This window comes from Lagenorhynchus albirostris, chromosome 17 (genome assembly GCF_949774975.1).
Source record: "Lagenorhynchus albirostris chromosome 17, mLagAlb1.1, whole genome shotgun sequence".
Classification (NCBI taxonomy): Eukaryota; Metazoa; Chordata; class Mammalia; order Artiodactyla; family Delphinidae; genus Lagenorhynchus; species Lagenorhynchus albirostris.
Genome location: NC_083111.1, coordinates 7276109 through 7290024, shown reverse-complemented (window position 1 = coordinate 7290024; position 13916 = coordinate 7276109). Strand labels below are relative to the sequence as shown.

Sequence of the window (13916 nt, the reverse complement as noted above, 5' to 3'; positions counted from 1 at the left end):
TGCTCTTATTTGGGACAAAGTTCTGGGTTATCTCCGGAAATGAGACATAGAGACAGGGCCCCATAGAACTAAATTTAATATTTTAAGTATTGTTAATATTTTATTACAATTTTGTTTACATTTATGTGACACTGGATGATAGATTGCATTTTTAAAAATGTGATTTCATTGTTGAAAAATCAGATTGGCTTAATAGTAATTCACTGCATGGATAATTTTGTTGGCTGACATCTGTTGTCTCAGTTGAAAGCCTGCTCGTGTAAATGGATTATCTGTAAACAAGGTTCAATTTATTGATAGGTCTATAGCGAATTATTGGTCAGCCTGAGACTCAGACCATATTCTTGTCCCCTGATCAATGATAAGTTTAAGTGTCGGGGAGTATAAATAGCTACTGTGTTTATTTTCTGTCAACTCCTATGCCTAAAATACACAAGAAGTTAACATATACATATCATTCCCAAGTATTTCAGAACTTTTACTGAAAGTAAAAGTTATTTTTGAACTTCTACTGTATTGACAGTATAAAATCATCTCACAGTTGTGATTCACTCTTCATTTTGGTTATGTGAATTTATTCTGTAGAGCTCATGAGACCTTTCTGGCAAAAAAATGTCCCTAGTGTTTATAGTGATGTGCTGATGAATGTGTTTGAGATGTAATTAAATATGTTATTTTCTTTTTTCAGTTCTATCTGGAGGTCCATTGCCTCAAGGGCATGAATTTGAGCTGTATGAAGTCAGATTTCATTGGGGAAGAGAAAACCAGCGTGGTTCTGAGCACACAGTTAATTTCAAAGCTTTTCCCATGGAGGTAAGAAGAACAAATCAGCTTGTAAAACTTTTGTTGTTCGTGTAAAGTATTCAGCGATTTACTGAAAATGGTTTAGTTTAAAAGTAGATGTGTAGCTCTTGAATGTAATCAATGTATGTTAAAATAAAAAAGTGCTCCATGAAATATAAGCTTGGGGCAGCAAATGAGGCTTCCCATCAGCCTTAGTGGGCTTGGAGAATGCGCATGGGCTGTTGGTTATTACGGCAATCTATGCTATTAAGTTTCATCTTAGTATTATTACTGTTGTAAAAATTCTGCTGCCTCTGCAAATTCAGGAGGTCACTTTTGTGGATGCTATGAATAGATGATAAGCTGAAAACAAATAACTTCTGGAGAAACCTCAACAGTAATTAAAAGTCTGGTTTAACTCTGGTTAAAATTGGTAAGTTGGTTTTATTTGCCTCAAGCAGTTAGAGAGCGAGAGAGCGAGAGAGAGAGCGAGAGAGAGAGCGAGAGAGAGAGAGAGAGAGAGAGAGAGAGAGAGAGAGAGAGAGAGAGAGAGAGAGAGAGAGAAAGAGTTTTAGAGTCTTTCTTTTGTCTGAAGAGTTTTCTCCCCTACTTATTTTCTTAGCCAACTCCAGCTCTTTCTTCAGTATCTAGTTAGAGTATCCCTTCTTCCGTGGGACTTCTTCTGAGTTCCTTCCCTAAGCAGAACTAATTCCTTCTTCTTCTGTGCTCCCAGTGTCCTTGATGGATTGCTGCTGTGACATTGATCTCATGCATTGTAACCTTTAGTGTTTAAAGAGTCCTTCTCACTGAGTGTGGGCTCCTATTATGGACTGAAGTGTTTGTGATCCCCACCCCCCCAATCAAATTCATATGTTGAAACTCTACCCCCTGATGTGATGGTATTAGGAGGTGGAGCCTTTGGGAGGTGATTAGGATTAGAAGAAGTCATGAAGGTGGGGCCCTCGTGAGTGGAATTAGTGCCCTGATAAGAGTCCAGAGAGAGTTTGCTTCTCCCTGCTTTTTGCCGGGTGAGGACACAGGAAGACTGCCATCTCCAAGCCCGGAAGTGTGCCCTCACCAGACACCAGTTCTGTCGGCACCTTGATCTTGGACTTGCAAGCCTCCAGAAGTGGGAGAAATAAATTCTGTTGTTTAAGCCTCCGGTCTATGATAATTTGTTATTGCAGCCCAAGCTAATACAGCTCCTGAAGAAAAAGTCTCCCTTTCACTCTCCGTGTTACTCCCAACATTTAGTGCAGTGCCAGGTACATCAGAGACAACCCACATTGGTGAAATTGACAGGATGTCTCTGTTGTTCATATTTGTTTCTATAAGGACCGCAGTTCTCTCCTGGGAAATAGCCCATCAGTGTCAAGTAATAGTACATTTCAGGGGCTGCCGAAACACCAGTCTTCCTTGTCTGTCTTTCCCAACTGCACATACTTAAGTATGGAATTGCTCCTGACCAGATACCACGTCCATGCCTGCCTCATTGCCTGGAAGTCACTACTGGTTAACTTATATAAATGATATATGTGCCTTAAAGAATGAAGTTAGAGAAAGTATTTCTCAATGTTACTTTAATAATCATTAAAAAATTTCTTTTGAAAGCCCCAAATATCCCTTTCATTAAAAAAACTCAGGTCTTAAAAGTGAAATATTAGGACTTCCCTGGTGACACAGTGGTTAAGAATCCACCTGTCAATGCAGGGGACACAGGTTCAAGCCCTGGTCCGGGAAGATCCCACATGCCGCGGAGCAACTAAGCCCCTGTGCTACAGCTACTGAGCATGTGCTCTAGAGCCTGTGGGCCACAACTGCTGAAGCCCATGCACCTAGAGCCCATGCTCTGCAACAAAGAGAAGCCACTGCAATGAAAAGCCCACGCACCCAATGAAGAGTAGCCCCTGCTCGACACAGCTAGAGAAAGCCCACACATAGCAACAAGGACCCAAAGCAGCCAAAAAAAAAAAAAAAAAAAAAGTGAAATATTAACTGTTTCGAGGATGGAGGGAAAAACGGTTGCAGTGTGTTGAATAATATATGTGGTATGTGATGCCGAGGACAGTAAGAGGAGACAGCTTCTTTAAGACCTTGATGGGCGATGTTGGGTCTTCAAATGTTAACCTTTCCAGGGGCTTTTTTCTCAGTTCCCACAGACATCCTATCACTTCTAGTGCCTTGAAGCAATTCAGCCCTGTCTCTGTGTCACCTCTGGCTGTTGCCCTGTCCTCACCCAAAGTGAAAGGGAAGAGTTCACACCAGAACATATCAAAGAGGAGGGAGGACACAAGACAATCCCAAATAGTTAAACCTGCAGGGTAGCGGAGGGCCGAGGAGGGGCAGGAAAACACTGGGCTGTCAGGGCCTCGGCCCTGCCCTCTTCTTTGGGTTTGAAAAGCTTTTTCATCTCAGTCAGCCTTCAGAGATACAGTCTCATAATCAAAAATTTTGGGAGAGATGGGAGTCCTTGGGTCAGCGCCAGCTTCCGGAGGGGATTCAGTAACTTTGCCTGTGACTCACAGAATTTACAGCCTCGGGAAGCTCCATGACATTAGGTTGGTGACGTGTGCTCTTCGCCCCACAGTCGAGTAGAATTTTGGACCCAGCGTGCAGACTGGTCCTGCCACTTGGTGAAGTTTTAACTGCCCTGGTCCATTAAGTGCACAGGTAATGGCTTGTGTTGAGTGGAGATTAAACTCTGGTGGTGAGGCTTTGTTTCTGCAGAAGTATTTATACTTATGATGATGGAATTTCTGACTAATTTTTCCAAAATAGGTGATGAATAATACTTGAATTCTTTGTTGTCCCAGATGATCTCTGATCCAGTCCTAGAGAAAATACTTCTGTCAGTCATCTGACGTTCGTTTAGTGCTGGATCCTGTGGAGTGCATCCGTCTTTTGGGTGCACAGAGTTTGAGGGGCATAGCTGTGAGCCAGGTGCTTTCTGTTTTGTTTTAATGGAGGCTGTGAAGAGTGAGCTGGGTTTTCAGGCGGAGAGGGCTGAGCTGGTGAAGGAGAGGAGAGAGGGACTCCACGTAGAATAGTCTGGGAGGGAATGAGATGCCTAATGTGGGGATAAGTAGGTAACTTCCCAGCATCCCCCTGTTCTGTACTGCCGTCAGGGCCGCTTGGAACCCAAGGACATAGCCGACAGGACAGTGGGGAGTGAGGGCGCTGTTTACCCGGTATGTGATTTAAAAAAATAATTTTTAAGGACAGTTTCCATATCTTATTTACATTTTAAGACTAACTTTAATCTCCAAAAGACACATCAATACGTATTTCCTTTTTGCTGATCTCACTTAAACTTAAATGGATGGTTTATTCAGCAGCCATCTGTAAACAAATAATTACCTTGTCTGTTACATATAACGTGGGAATGGCTTTTAACAGAAGCTCATCAAGCTCCCCTCTTGACTTTTTAAAATTATAAATACAGGTATAAACGCAATCCTGAATATATTTTTGATGCTATGAGTCGTCAGCACGCACATCACTTCAAATATTAACACAGTTTGTGACATTAAACAATTTATTTATTTATTTATTTTTAAAAAGATTTATTTATTTAATTTATTTTTCTGGCTGCGTCGGTCTTAGTTGTGGCACACGGGATCTTCACTGAGGCACGTGGAATCTTTTGTTGTGGCGTGTGGCTTTTCTCTCTCTAGTTGTGGCACGTGGAGTCCAGAGCATGTGGGCTCTGTAGTTTGGGGCACACAGGCTCTAGTTGAGGCACGTGAGCTCAGGAGTTGTGGTGTGTGGGCTTAGTTGCCCCGCAGCATGTGGGATCTTAGTTCCCTGACCAGGGAGCAAACCCACGTCCCCTGCATTGTAAGGTGGATTCCTTACCACTGGACCACCAGGGAAGTCCCTAACAATTTAAACTGCAGCTCTTGTACTCAGCAAAATAGATAAAGCTTGTCCTTTCTGCTTTTCCTTCTTGAGGTTGGTAGTTTTCAGAAACACACATGCTTCCACAGCTACCTGACATTTTTTGCCATGCTTTCATCTTGTAACTGAATTCTATTACGAATACTCCAGGTTTCTGCTTAAATGACAGCGCCTTAACAAGAGAAAAGAGAATTGTGCTGCATTTTTCTTCCCGTTACCCATTACCTGAAAACATAATGGGTTTGCACGTGTTAACTATATTCTTACAAATGTCTGGGTGATGTCTACCAGCTGGAATTCTTAATATGTGGGTATTTTGCATCGAGATATTTAATCAAGACAGCAAACGCGAGTAGAATGTTGTTGCTTTAAAACAAGGACGGGATCCAGTCAAATTAATTCCTGTGTTTGTCCTGGCGGTGGTGGTAGCTCCATGTTTTCTTTGGGCGGCATTAGCTGTCTTAGCTCTTGAAGTACAACTTTACTGCTGTATGAATTTTGTGATTTTGCTAATAGCAGTATCCTTTCTGCATCCACCGTATCACTAGAAGTATTTATTCTATTCATGTTAATTTTGTTACAAATCTAATTAATGGAGGAACTTCCAGGTATTTAGGTTCAAATTCAACTTTCAGGCTATGTATTGTGTTTTCGTCATTTTGTATGTGGAGACCGTCATGTTCTTTGCTACTTCAAGGTAGCCTAACTGTATATATAACTCCTGGTAAATTAATCTTTGCACATGAATCGCTACTTTCATACTGCTATGGGAAAGTACATCCCAGGCATTTAGATTTTATGCTGGAGCAGCAAAATTAAAAAAAAAAAATTGGGGGTTGGGGAGACCAACAGAGTGGCCAAGTTTTATTTTTTTCAAGTAACATCATAACTCTCTGCTGTCCCCATCAGTTTGTAAAGAGAAAATCTCTAATTTAATAGCTAAATGTAGGAAGGATATGGTCTCAGAATAAACACAGGCCTATACATTTTTTAAAAATTTATTTTTCGTTAATTTATTTATTTTTGGCTGCGTTGGGTCTTCGTTGCTGCGTGTGGGCTTTTCTCTAGTTGTGGTGAGCGGGGGCTACTCTTCATTGCGGTGCGCGGGCTTCTCACTGTGGTGGCTTCTCTTGTTGCAGAGCACGGGTTCTAGTCTCATGGGCTTCAGTAGTTGTGGCTCGCGGGCTCAGTAGTTGTGGCACACAGGCTTAGTTGCTCCGCGGCATGTGGGATCTTCCCCATCCAGGGCTCGAACCTGTGTCCCCTGCACTGGCGGGCGGATTCTTAACCACTGTGCCACCAGGGAAGTCCCTAGGCCTATGCATTGAATAGACTGAGCTTTTAACAAACTCCCTACAATATTTCTGTTTGTCTCATTTCACTCCAGATGAAGGATAGTTTTCTTAGGATGGGCACTGATCCTGCCCACAGACCAGCTGGAGATCGTGTACGGCAGGTTTGACTTTCTTGCCCTTTTGGCCTAAAAGTTTACAATTTGAGAGTGAATTATCCAGATAGAGCACAGCATAGTGTAGGGCAGACTCTTATCTTTATTTACATTGTATTTAAAGAGCAGGTCTTGCTCTGTGTACTCTGAAGGGCTCGGTGATAATTGAGCCACATACCAGCTGTTTATGGAAAGCTGAGTGCATTTGATAGAGTTCCACTGTGCAGAGCAGGAGTCTGTAATTGTGAAGAGTCCAGATCTTGATTGCAAAATAGGCCAACAAAACATTATGAAGAATGTATCTCATAATAAAGTGCCAATCTTGAATATTATACCTTACCCCCCAATATCCTGGGTTTCCAGATAACCCTGCGTTTCTTCTTTTCTTTTCAGGGAGATAGTAGTGTTTGCTATTTAAGTGTTCTTTTAGGGAAAAAGACCTGGCTTTTGGGCTGCTGCCTCTCCAAGTGATTTGCATATTCATTTGACAGAAAGATATTTATTTTTATTTATTTGTTTTACTACTCCGAGGAGATACCAGGAAGAGTTTGCCCGGTTAATAGTGAATTGATGATCTTTTCTAGTTATTTGGTTGCCACGGGCATCCCAAGTTGAGCTTCGAGTTTGTGAACCTCTTCCAAAACGGAGACTTCCATTGCCTTTCCAAGGAAATGTCATAGGGTGACTTCAGTGAGTTAAACTATCATGAGGGGGCTTCCCTGGCGGTCCAGTGGTTAGGACTCCACGATTCCACTGCAGGGGGCACGGGTTTGGTCCCTGGTCAGAGAACTAGGATCCTGCAGGGCGCGTAGCATGGCCCAAAAAACCCCCGAAAACAAAAACATTATGATGATTAGACATATAAGGCATATAGATAATTTGTCTGTAAAAAGAACTTTAGCGATCACCTCGAAAGGGTGTATCAAACTAACTTTCCAAACTCCTGTTTTAACCTCGGAGAAATCTGGGGCTCCAAAAAGTTAAGAGTCACAGAGCATCTTATAGGAAACCATGATGTATGGCCTGGATGAAGAAGAGTGCCTTTTGTTTAAACAAATATTCCATTTAAGAATTATCCTTTACTACTGGTCTTGTCTCTGGTGGTGTAGATGGAAGGAGACAGCACCACAGTCTTTGTCTCCCTCTCCGCCGCCCCTGGGAGGGCTTTTATGTCTGCATGCAGCCCCATTTAGAGGTGAGCGTGTTTTAACCTTGCTCGGAAGGGTTCTAGTGAAGCTGTGGCCTTGTGCCTGGGTCTCACAGGCTATGAAGACAAAGCTCAGATGGGCTTTGTGAAGGTACAGGGGTATGTGGTCTTGAAGGTAGAACCTTGCTGCCCCCTGAGAATTGGGGTGGATTTAATGGACCATCTAGTTCTGCCCTCCCCCTGCCTCCCGCCCCCCAAACCCACTCTGCCGAGATGCTCCGCAAGGTCTGGGGGGGGAAGTGACTGGTTCAGGAAATGACAGAGGACACATGAGACCTGTGAACTGACTTCTGCTCTGAGGGATGCTTTTTCCACCTTCCAAAGCCACTTCTTACTAGGAAAAGCAGCTCTACATTGAGATTTTATTTGCCACGGTAGTTACAACTTTGGATTGAGATTGCTTTAATGGGGAAAAAAGGGAATCTTGCCATTAAAAGGAGTTAAGACTGACACTAAAGGAAACAATTTCACATTTGAATGTTCAGCTTCTCTGGGAAGTGTTATCATTTTGACCAGAAGCAGGCTCTGACTATAATGGTTATTATCATTTGGGGGTCCTGGGATTGTCCACAGCACTAGCAGACTGCGCCTCACGGGTAAGCAGATGAAGGAATTAGATCCCTGTGCTGTGGCCCCTTCAGTCGTCGTAATTGTGGGAACTCCCTCTCCCATCTGGGTAAAGAAAAATAAAAACAAATTTTACGTTTCCTGAATTCTAATGAACACTTGCCTTTTTATTCCATAAATATCATGGCTCCTGCTTTGATTCAGCATATTTATTTATTTTTCATTTATTAAAATGTATTTGGAGCAGAAACCTCACAGTTTACCGAGTAGAAAATAAGTTATGGTGTTGAACACACAGAAATGTTCTTTTAGTGGTACTACATGATCTGGCAGTCTGCCATTTTCTCTTAGAAATAGAATTGTATAAGACCAACTTGACCTTCAGGTAGTCACTTTGAAGCTACCTTCAATTTTATCTTTGTAAGGATTTCTTGTAGTAGATTATTCATTGTCATTGTTTGAGGATGTATGAGAGATTTTTTGGCAAACTAACTGAAAGAAACATTAGTATGGTAGCTGACTTTGCTATGTAAGGTAAATTTGTGCAAAATGAAAAATTAGTTCCTATAAATGAATGTGACATATAATGAATTTATAGGCGGTTATAGACTTGCTGCATGTAGAAAATATTTTAAATTGGGTTCTTACAGATCGAAATCCTCCAGTAAAATACATCTTCTCTTAATAGGCCTTCCAATAAAAATAGACTCTGGTTTAAATATGTAGTTCATAACCAAGTGGTCATCTTTAACTCATCTCCATCCATTCTTCCGTTTATCCATCCATTCATTCAGTCAATCAACAGGTATTTCTTGGGAACCAGCTGTTCAGGCCGTGGGCTGAGTGATAGGCATATAGAGTTGAGGGCAATAGACAACTCGTGGCATTTTTGTTACACGGGGGGAGTCCAAATGCAGTGTTCATAATTTGTCTCCTCCCCGCTTTTCTCTAAATCAATGAGTGTTTAGAAGACTTAATTGAGGGTTTCTGTGCCATGTAAAGGGCCTCATCCCCTCTCTCCTGTCTATATAGTATACAAATTCCAGCTATTTAAAGCTAATTAGAGGAAGATTTTTTTTAAAATTAGTGTTTATTGGAGTATAGTTGATTTACAATATTATGTTAGTTTTCTGCTGTACAGCAAAATGAATCAGCTATACATATACATATATCCACTCTTTTTTAGATTCTATTCCCATATAGGTCATTACAGAGTGTTGAATAAAGTTCCCTGTGCTATACGGTAGGTTCTTGTTAGTTATCTATTTTATATATAGTAGTGTGTCTGTGTCAATCCCAATCTCTCAATTTATCCCCCTCCCCTCCTCTTCCCCCTTGGTAACCCTAAGTTTGTTTTCTACATCTGTGACTCTGTTTTGTAAATAGGTTCATTTGTACCATTTTTTTGAGATTCCACATATAAGCGATATCATATGATATTTGTCTTTGTCTGACTTACTTCACTCAGTATGCCAATCTCTAGGTCCATCCATGTTGCTGCAAATGGCATTCTTTCCTTCTTTTTTATGGCTAAGTAATATTCCATTGTATATATGCACCACGTCTTCTTTATCCATTCATGTATCGACGGACATTTGGGTTGCTTCCATGTCCTGGCTATTGTAAATCGTGCTGCAGTGAACACTGGGGTGCATGTATCCTTTTGAATTATGGTTTTCTCTGGATATATCTAGAGGAAGACTTCTGAAGACATTTATTAGAAAGCCAATATGTTATTTGAGATATAAATTATTGTCAGCTAAGTGAAATATTTATCAACTAGTTTGCAAAAGGCACTGTGCTAGGTACAACCCTGTTATAGGTAGTTGTAAGCTAGAGTAACTAGGATAACCTAACAACATTAGGATTGGTGAGAGACAGGATAGGAGAGTGTTGATGGTGGGGAAGAGTCGGGAAAGGTCTAGGTTCTGGGAAGCAGCCGGAGAACATGGCACCAGTACTGCTGCCTTGATTAACAGTGGAACCTTGTGGGAGGGAGTCAGGATGGTGTAGCTGGAAAGAGTTTGGGCTTGGAAGTCAGAAAACCAGGATTGAAATCCAAGCTCTGCAACCTTGGGCAAGCTAGTAAACCTCTTCCAGCCTCAGTGTTTCTGTCTGTAAAAGGGGCTTGAAACTAGCTCAGAGGCTGGCAAAGAGTAAACCCTTCAGTATGTACTTCCTGTTACTAGGAAGAGATGGGGGATGTCATTGTGGTTGTGATGATAAAAATCTGGTGAAAATACCGTGAGGGGGAAACCAAAGCATTTTTTGTTCATACAGGTAAGAAATGCAGAGACTATGAATGGAGAAGAAATTTTTTTTTTTTTTTAAACCCCTACTCCCCTGAATACATTATCTTCTACAAGTCTAGTCAGTATGTCATTTCCTGGTCATTTTTCCTGACACATCTCTTTATGATTGCTGTGCGTGCACACGCAGTAGCATTTATATTATCAGCTTATTTTGTAGTGAAAATCAAGTAAATATTTCCTGTGTAAACAGTGTGATTAAACTTCTAATTGAATAGAAGGATGTTAAGAGGTTTTTAACTTCATAAGATCTTAACCAGTATAAAAACTGCATACGTCTTTCTGGTTGTTTTTCTTTTTGTATTTAAGAATGATAAGTTAAAATGGCACAGTGAAGTTATTAGTAAGATAATTTTGTCCTGGCCACTGCTTTCCTGTGCTTGAATACATTTTTCCTTTCAGCTTCTTAAGGCTACACACAACAAAAACTCACTATGGAATCCTAGAGCAAAGTAGCATGAAGCCTATGGGGAACTGGACTTTTTGGTGCCGTGGTCCCCTAGGAGGCAGCCTGCTCTGGTGGCATAGATTATCAGTCAGGGAGGGCTACACTCTGACTCCAGTTCACCAGGGTGTTTGCTGTTGGACTTCTGTGTGGTTGTTTAACCTCAATTCCTTCACTGGTGCATAAGGATAATACAATTGTTCCCACCCTTGTGAAACTTAGGGAGAGGCTGTAAAAATTAATCGTATACTGTTGGAAGCACGGTTCACTGAATATAGTGGTGGAAAATAGTGTTACTCATTACAAAATCTGGTATTAAAGTGTTTCCTAAAAGCATTTTAAGGGCATAATTAGTGTTGGATGCAAATGTTGTAACATGGGCCAGTACAGTTGTTTTGTTTTTTTTAAGAAGCCTTGAAATGAGTAGAAACAAAGAAATCCAGATTTTAAACTGTTGACTATAAACATTACAAACACTAAGTATAAAAGAAAGACATTTGTAATGATGAGACCTGATAAATGAAAGATGGACTTTTTTTTTTTTATCAATTCATGCAGCGGTCCCCAAGCTTTTCGGCACCAGGGACAGGTTTCGTGGAAGACAGTTTTTCCACGGATAACCGTGGCGGGGCGGGGGGATGGTTTCAGGATGATTCAAGGGCATTACATTTATTGTGCACTTTATTTCTATGATTATTACATTGTACTATTTAATGAAATAATTATACAGCTCACCATAATGCTGACAGGAGGCAGAGCTCAGGCGGTAACACGAGCGATGGGGAACGGCTGTAAATACAGATGAAGCTTCGCTGGTAGCAGTCTGTGGCCTGGGGGTTGGGGACCCCTGAATTGATGTTTTCACTTGGGCACCGTAGGGCAAGTGCATTCTCTAAACCTGGCTCAGTGAATCACTTAGCTCTCTGTATGACAGAGTTTATTCAGTGGAAACCAATTTATCTGGCTTCAGAGTTCATGTAGTTCCCATGAATATTCCTTGGTGGGTCTATAAATTGGTGAGCTCTCTGGGGAGATCCCATAAAGAGATTGCTTCTCCCCAGCCTGAGCCCTGAGCAAATAGGAAGTAGATGTCGTGAGAGTCATCAGATAACGGAGAACAAAGCATCACCTTTATTATGGATGAAGGACACTGGAGACATAGCTTAGTATGAGGGAGTCAGCCTGCTCAGTTACAGGCAGTGGGTGGAGGGAGGCGAGATAGGAGGGAAGGAAGGGAGGTGAGGAGGTGGGGGGCGGTGAGAAGTTACAGGTTGGGTTTATTAGCCTGCTCTCTAAGCCTAGCTCAGATTTCAAAAGAGGAATAAAGAGGAGGGTGGAGTTGGTTGAAGGAGTGGAGAGGAAGGCTAGCTTTCTTTTGGGAAAATCCCTCTTTATGGGAACAAGGAACAGAGAAGAGGTATTTCCTGTTAATAAGACTATTCAGAATTCTCCCAAGCGCCCTTTAAAGTTCTATGGCACTGGACACTAGCACGAGACCAACCGCATCGGGGCATCAGTGAAGGAAGTCCTGTTTCCTTTTGCTGCAGGTTTGTCCCTTTTAACCACCTGGGACCACATCCCTTTTTGCCTGCAGCTCCATTGTACCTAACACAGTCGCACAGTCTTCCACTTTCTAGAAGGAGCTGGGGCTTGGAGTGAGCCAGGATTTTGAAGCATGTGTAGGATTTACTTATTTTTTCTTTCTGATTCACTTGGGTGGGTTGTTGCCCGCTTCACCATCTCAGCAGTTGTTTAAACACAAGGTATAACTGAGGGAAGTTTATGGATGTTTCTCTTTTCAAAACTTATGACCCAGGTCCAGGGCTGAAATCATTAATCCTGTTCCGAATTTGGGTTGTACGGCTCTGAAAATATTTTACAATAATTTTTAAACACAAATATCACTTACTCACCTTGTGATGGAGAACAAACATTCCAGATTTTTATCAGTGGGCATTGTTCCTAATTAGCTTATCGGTCCGACATTCTTTAACTGTGTTCCCAATCTTGCTGTTGGGAACAGCAAGATCGAGATCTAACTGATCTAGAGCTCGACTGTGTGGTCAGTGGCTTGGGTCCTAGTGGGATAAAGGCTGTGGTGATGCCTGCTGCCTTTTCCTCAGCTGAGCTCAGTGGGCTGCTTTGTAGAAAGACATTAACAAGTTTTGAGTCTGTTAGGATGGCAAGATGGTGGAGTGATATATACCATTCAGTTAGCAAACATTGGTTAAGTGTCTGTGTTTATGGCCAAACTCTGTGAGAAAAATAAAAGGTAAGAAGACAGCATTTGTTTTTGTTTTATATTTTAATTTTACCGGAGTATAGTTGATTGACAATGTTGTGTTAGTTTCAGGTGTACACCAAAGTGATTCAGTTATACATATATCAGTACATGTAGTCATTGTTTTTTAGATTCTTTTCTCATATAGGTTATCACAGAATACTGAGTAGAGTTCCCTGTGCTATACAGTAGGTCCAGGTTGGTTACCTACCTTATATATAGCACTGTATGTGTGTTGATCCCAGGCTCCAGATTTCTCCCTCCTGCCCAGGCTTCCCCTTTGATAACCATAAGTTTGTTTTCAACATATGTGAGTCTGTTTCTGCTTTGTAAATAAGTTCATTTGTATCTTTTTTTAAAATTAGATTCCACATATGAGTGATATCATATGATATTTGTCTTTGTCTGACCTCACTTAGTGTGATCATCTCTAGGTCCATCCATGTTGCTGCAAATGGCATTATTTCATTCTTTCTTATGGCCTAGTAGTATTCCATTGTACATATATGTACCACGTCATCCTTATCCACTCCTCCATCGGTGGACACTTAGGTTGCTCCCATGTCTTGGCTGTTGTAAATAGAGCTGCAGTGAACACTGGGGTGCAGGTATCCTTTTGGATTATGGTTTTCTCCAGATATATGTCCAGGTGTGAGATTGCTGGATCACGTGGTGACTGTAGTTTTAGGTTTTTTTTTTTTTAACATCTTTATTGGAGTATAATTGCTTTACAATGGTGCGTTAGTTTCTGCTTTACAACAAAATGAATCAGTTATATATATACATATGTTCCCATATCTCTTCCCTCTTGCGTCTCCCTCCCTCCCGCCCTCCCTATCCCACCTCTCTAGGTGGTCACAAAGCACCGAGCTGATCTCCCTGTGCTATGCGCCTGCTTCCCACTAGCTATCTACCTTACGTTTGGTAGTGTATGTATGTCCATGCCTCTCTCTCGCTTTGTCACAGCTTACCCTTCCCCC

The 13916-nt window shown here is 41.5% G+C and overlaps 1 protein-coding gene and 1 pseudogene across 3 annotated transcripts in view; one reads left to right on the top strand and one right to left on the bottom strand.

Annotated features, from left to right (window-relative positions):
• The window catches only part of CA8 (carbonic anhydrase 8), a 212367-nt gene that overhangs the window by 137663 nt on the left and 60788 nt on the right, over positions 1–13916 (top strand). For all 3 annotated transcript variants that reach the window (XM_060128441.1, XM_060128440.1, XM_060128439.1), the window contains exon 3: positions 689–813. In XM_060128441.1, coding sequence (XP_059984424.1) covers positions 808–813 — 6 coding nt within the window. In that variant the 5' untranslated portion in view covers positions 689–807. The remainder of the gene's footprint in view (positions 1–688; positions 814–13916) is intronic.
• LOC132508385 (ubiquitin-conjugating enzyme E2 variant 2-like) lies at positions 5071–12612 on the bottom strand (annotated as a pseudogene).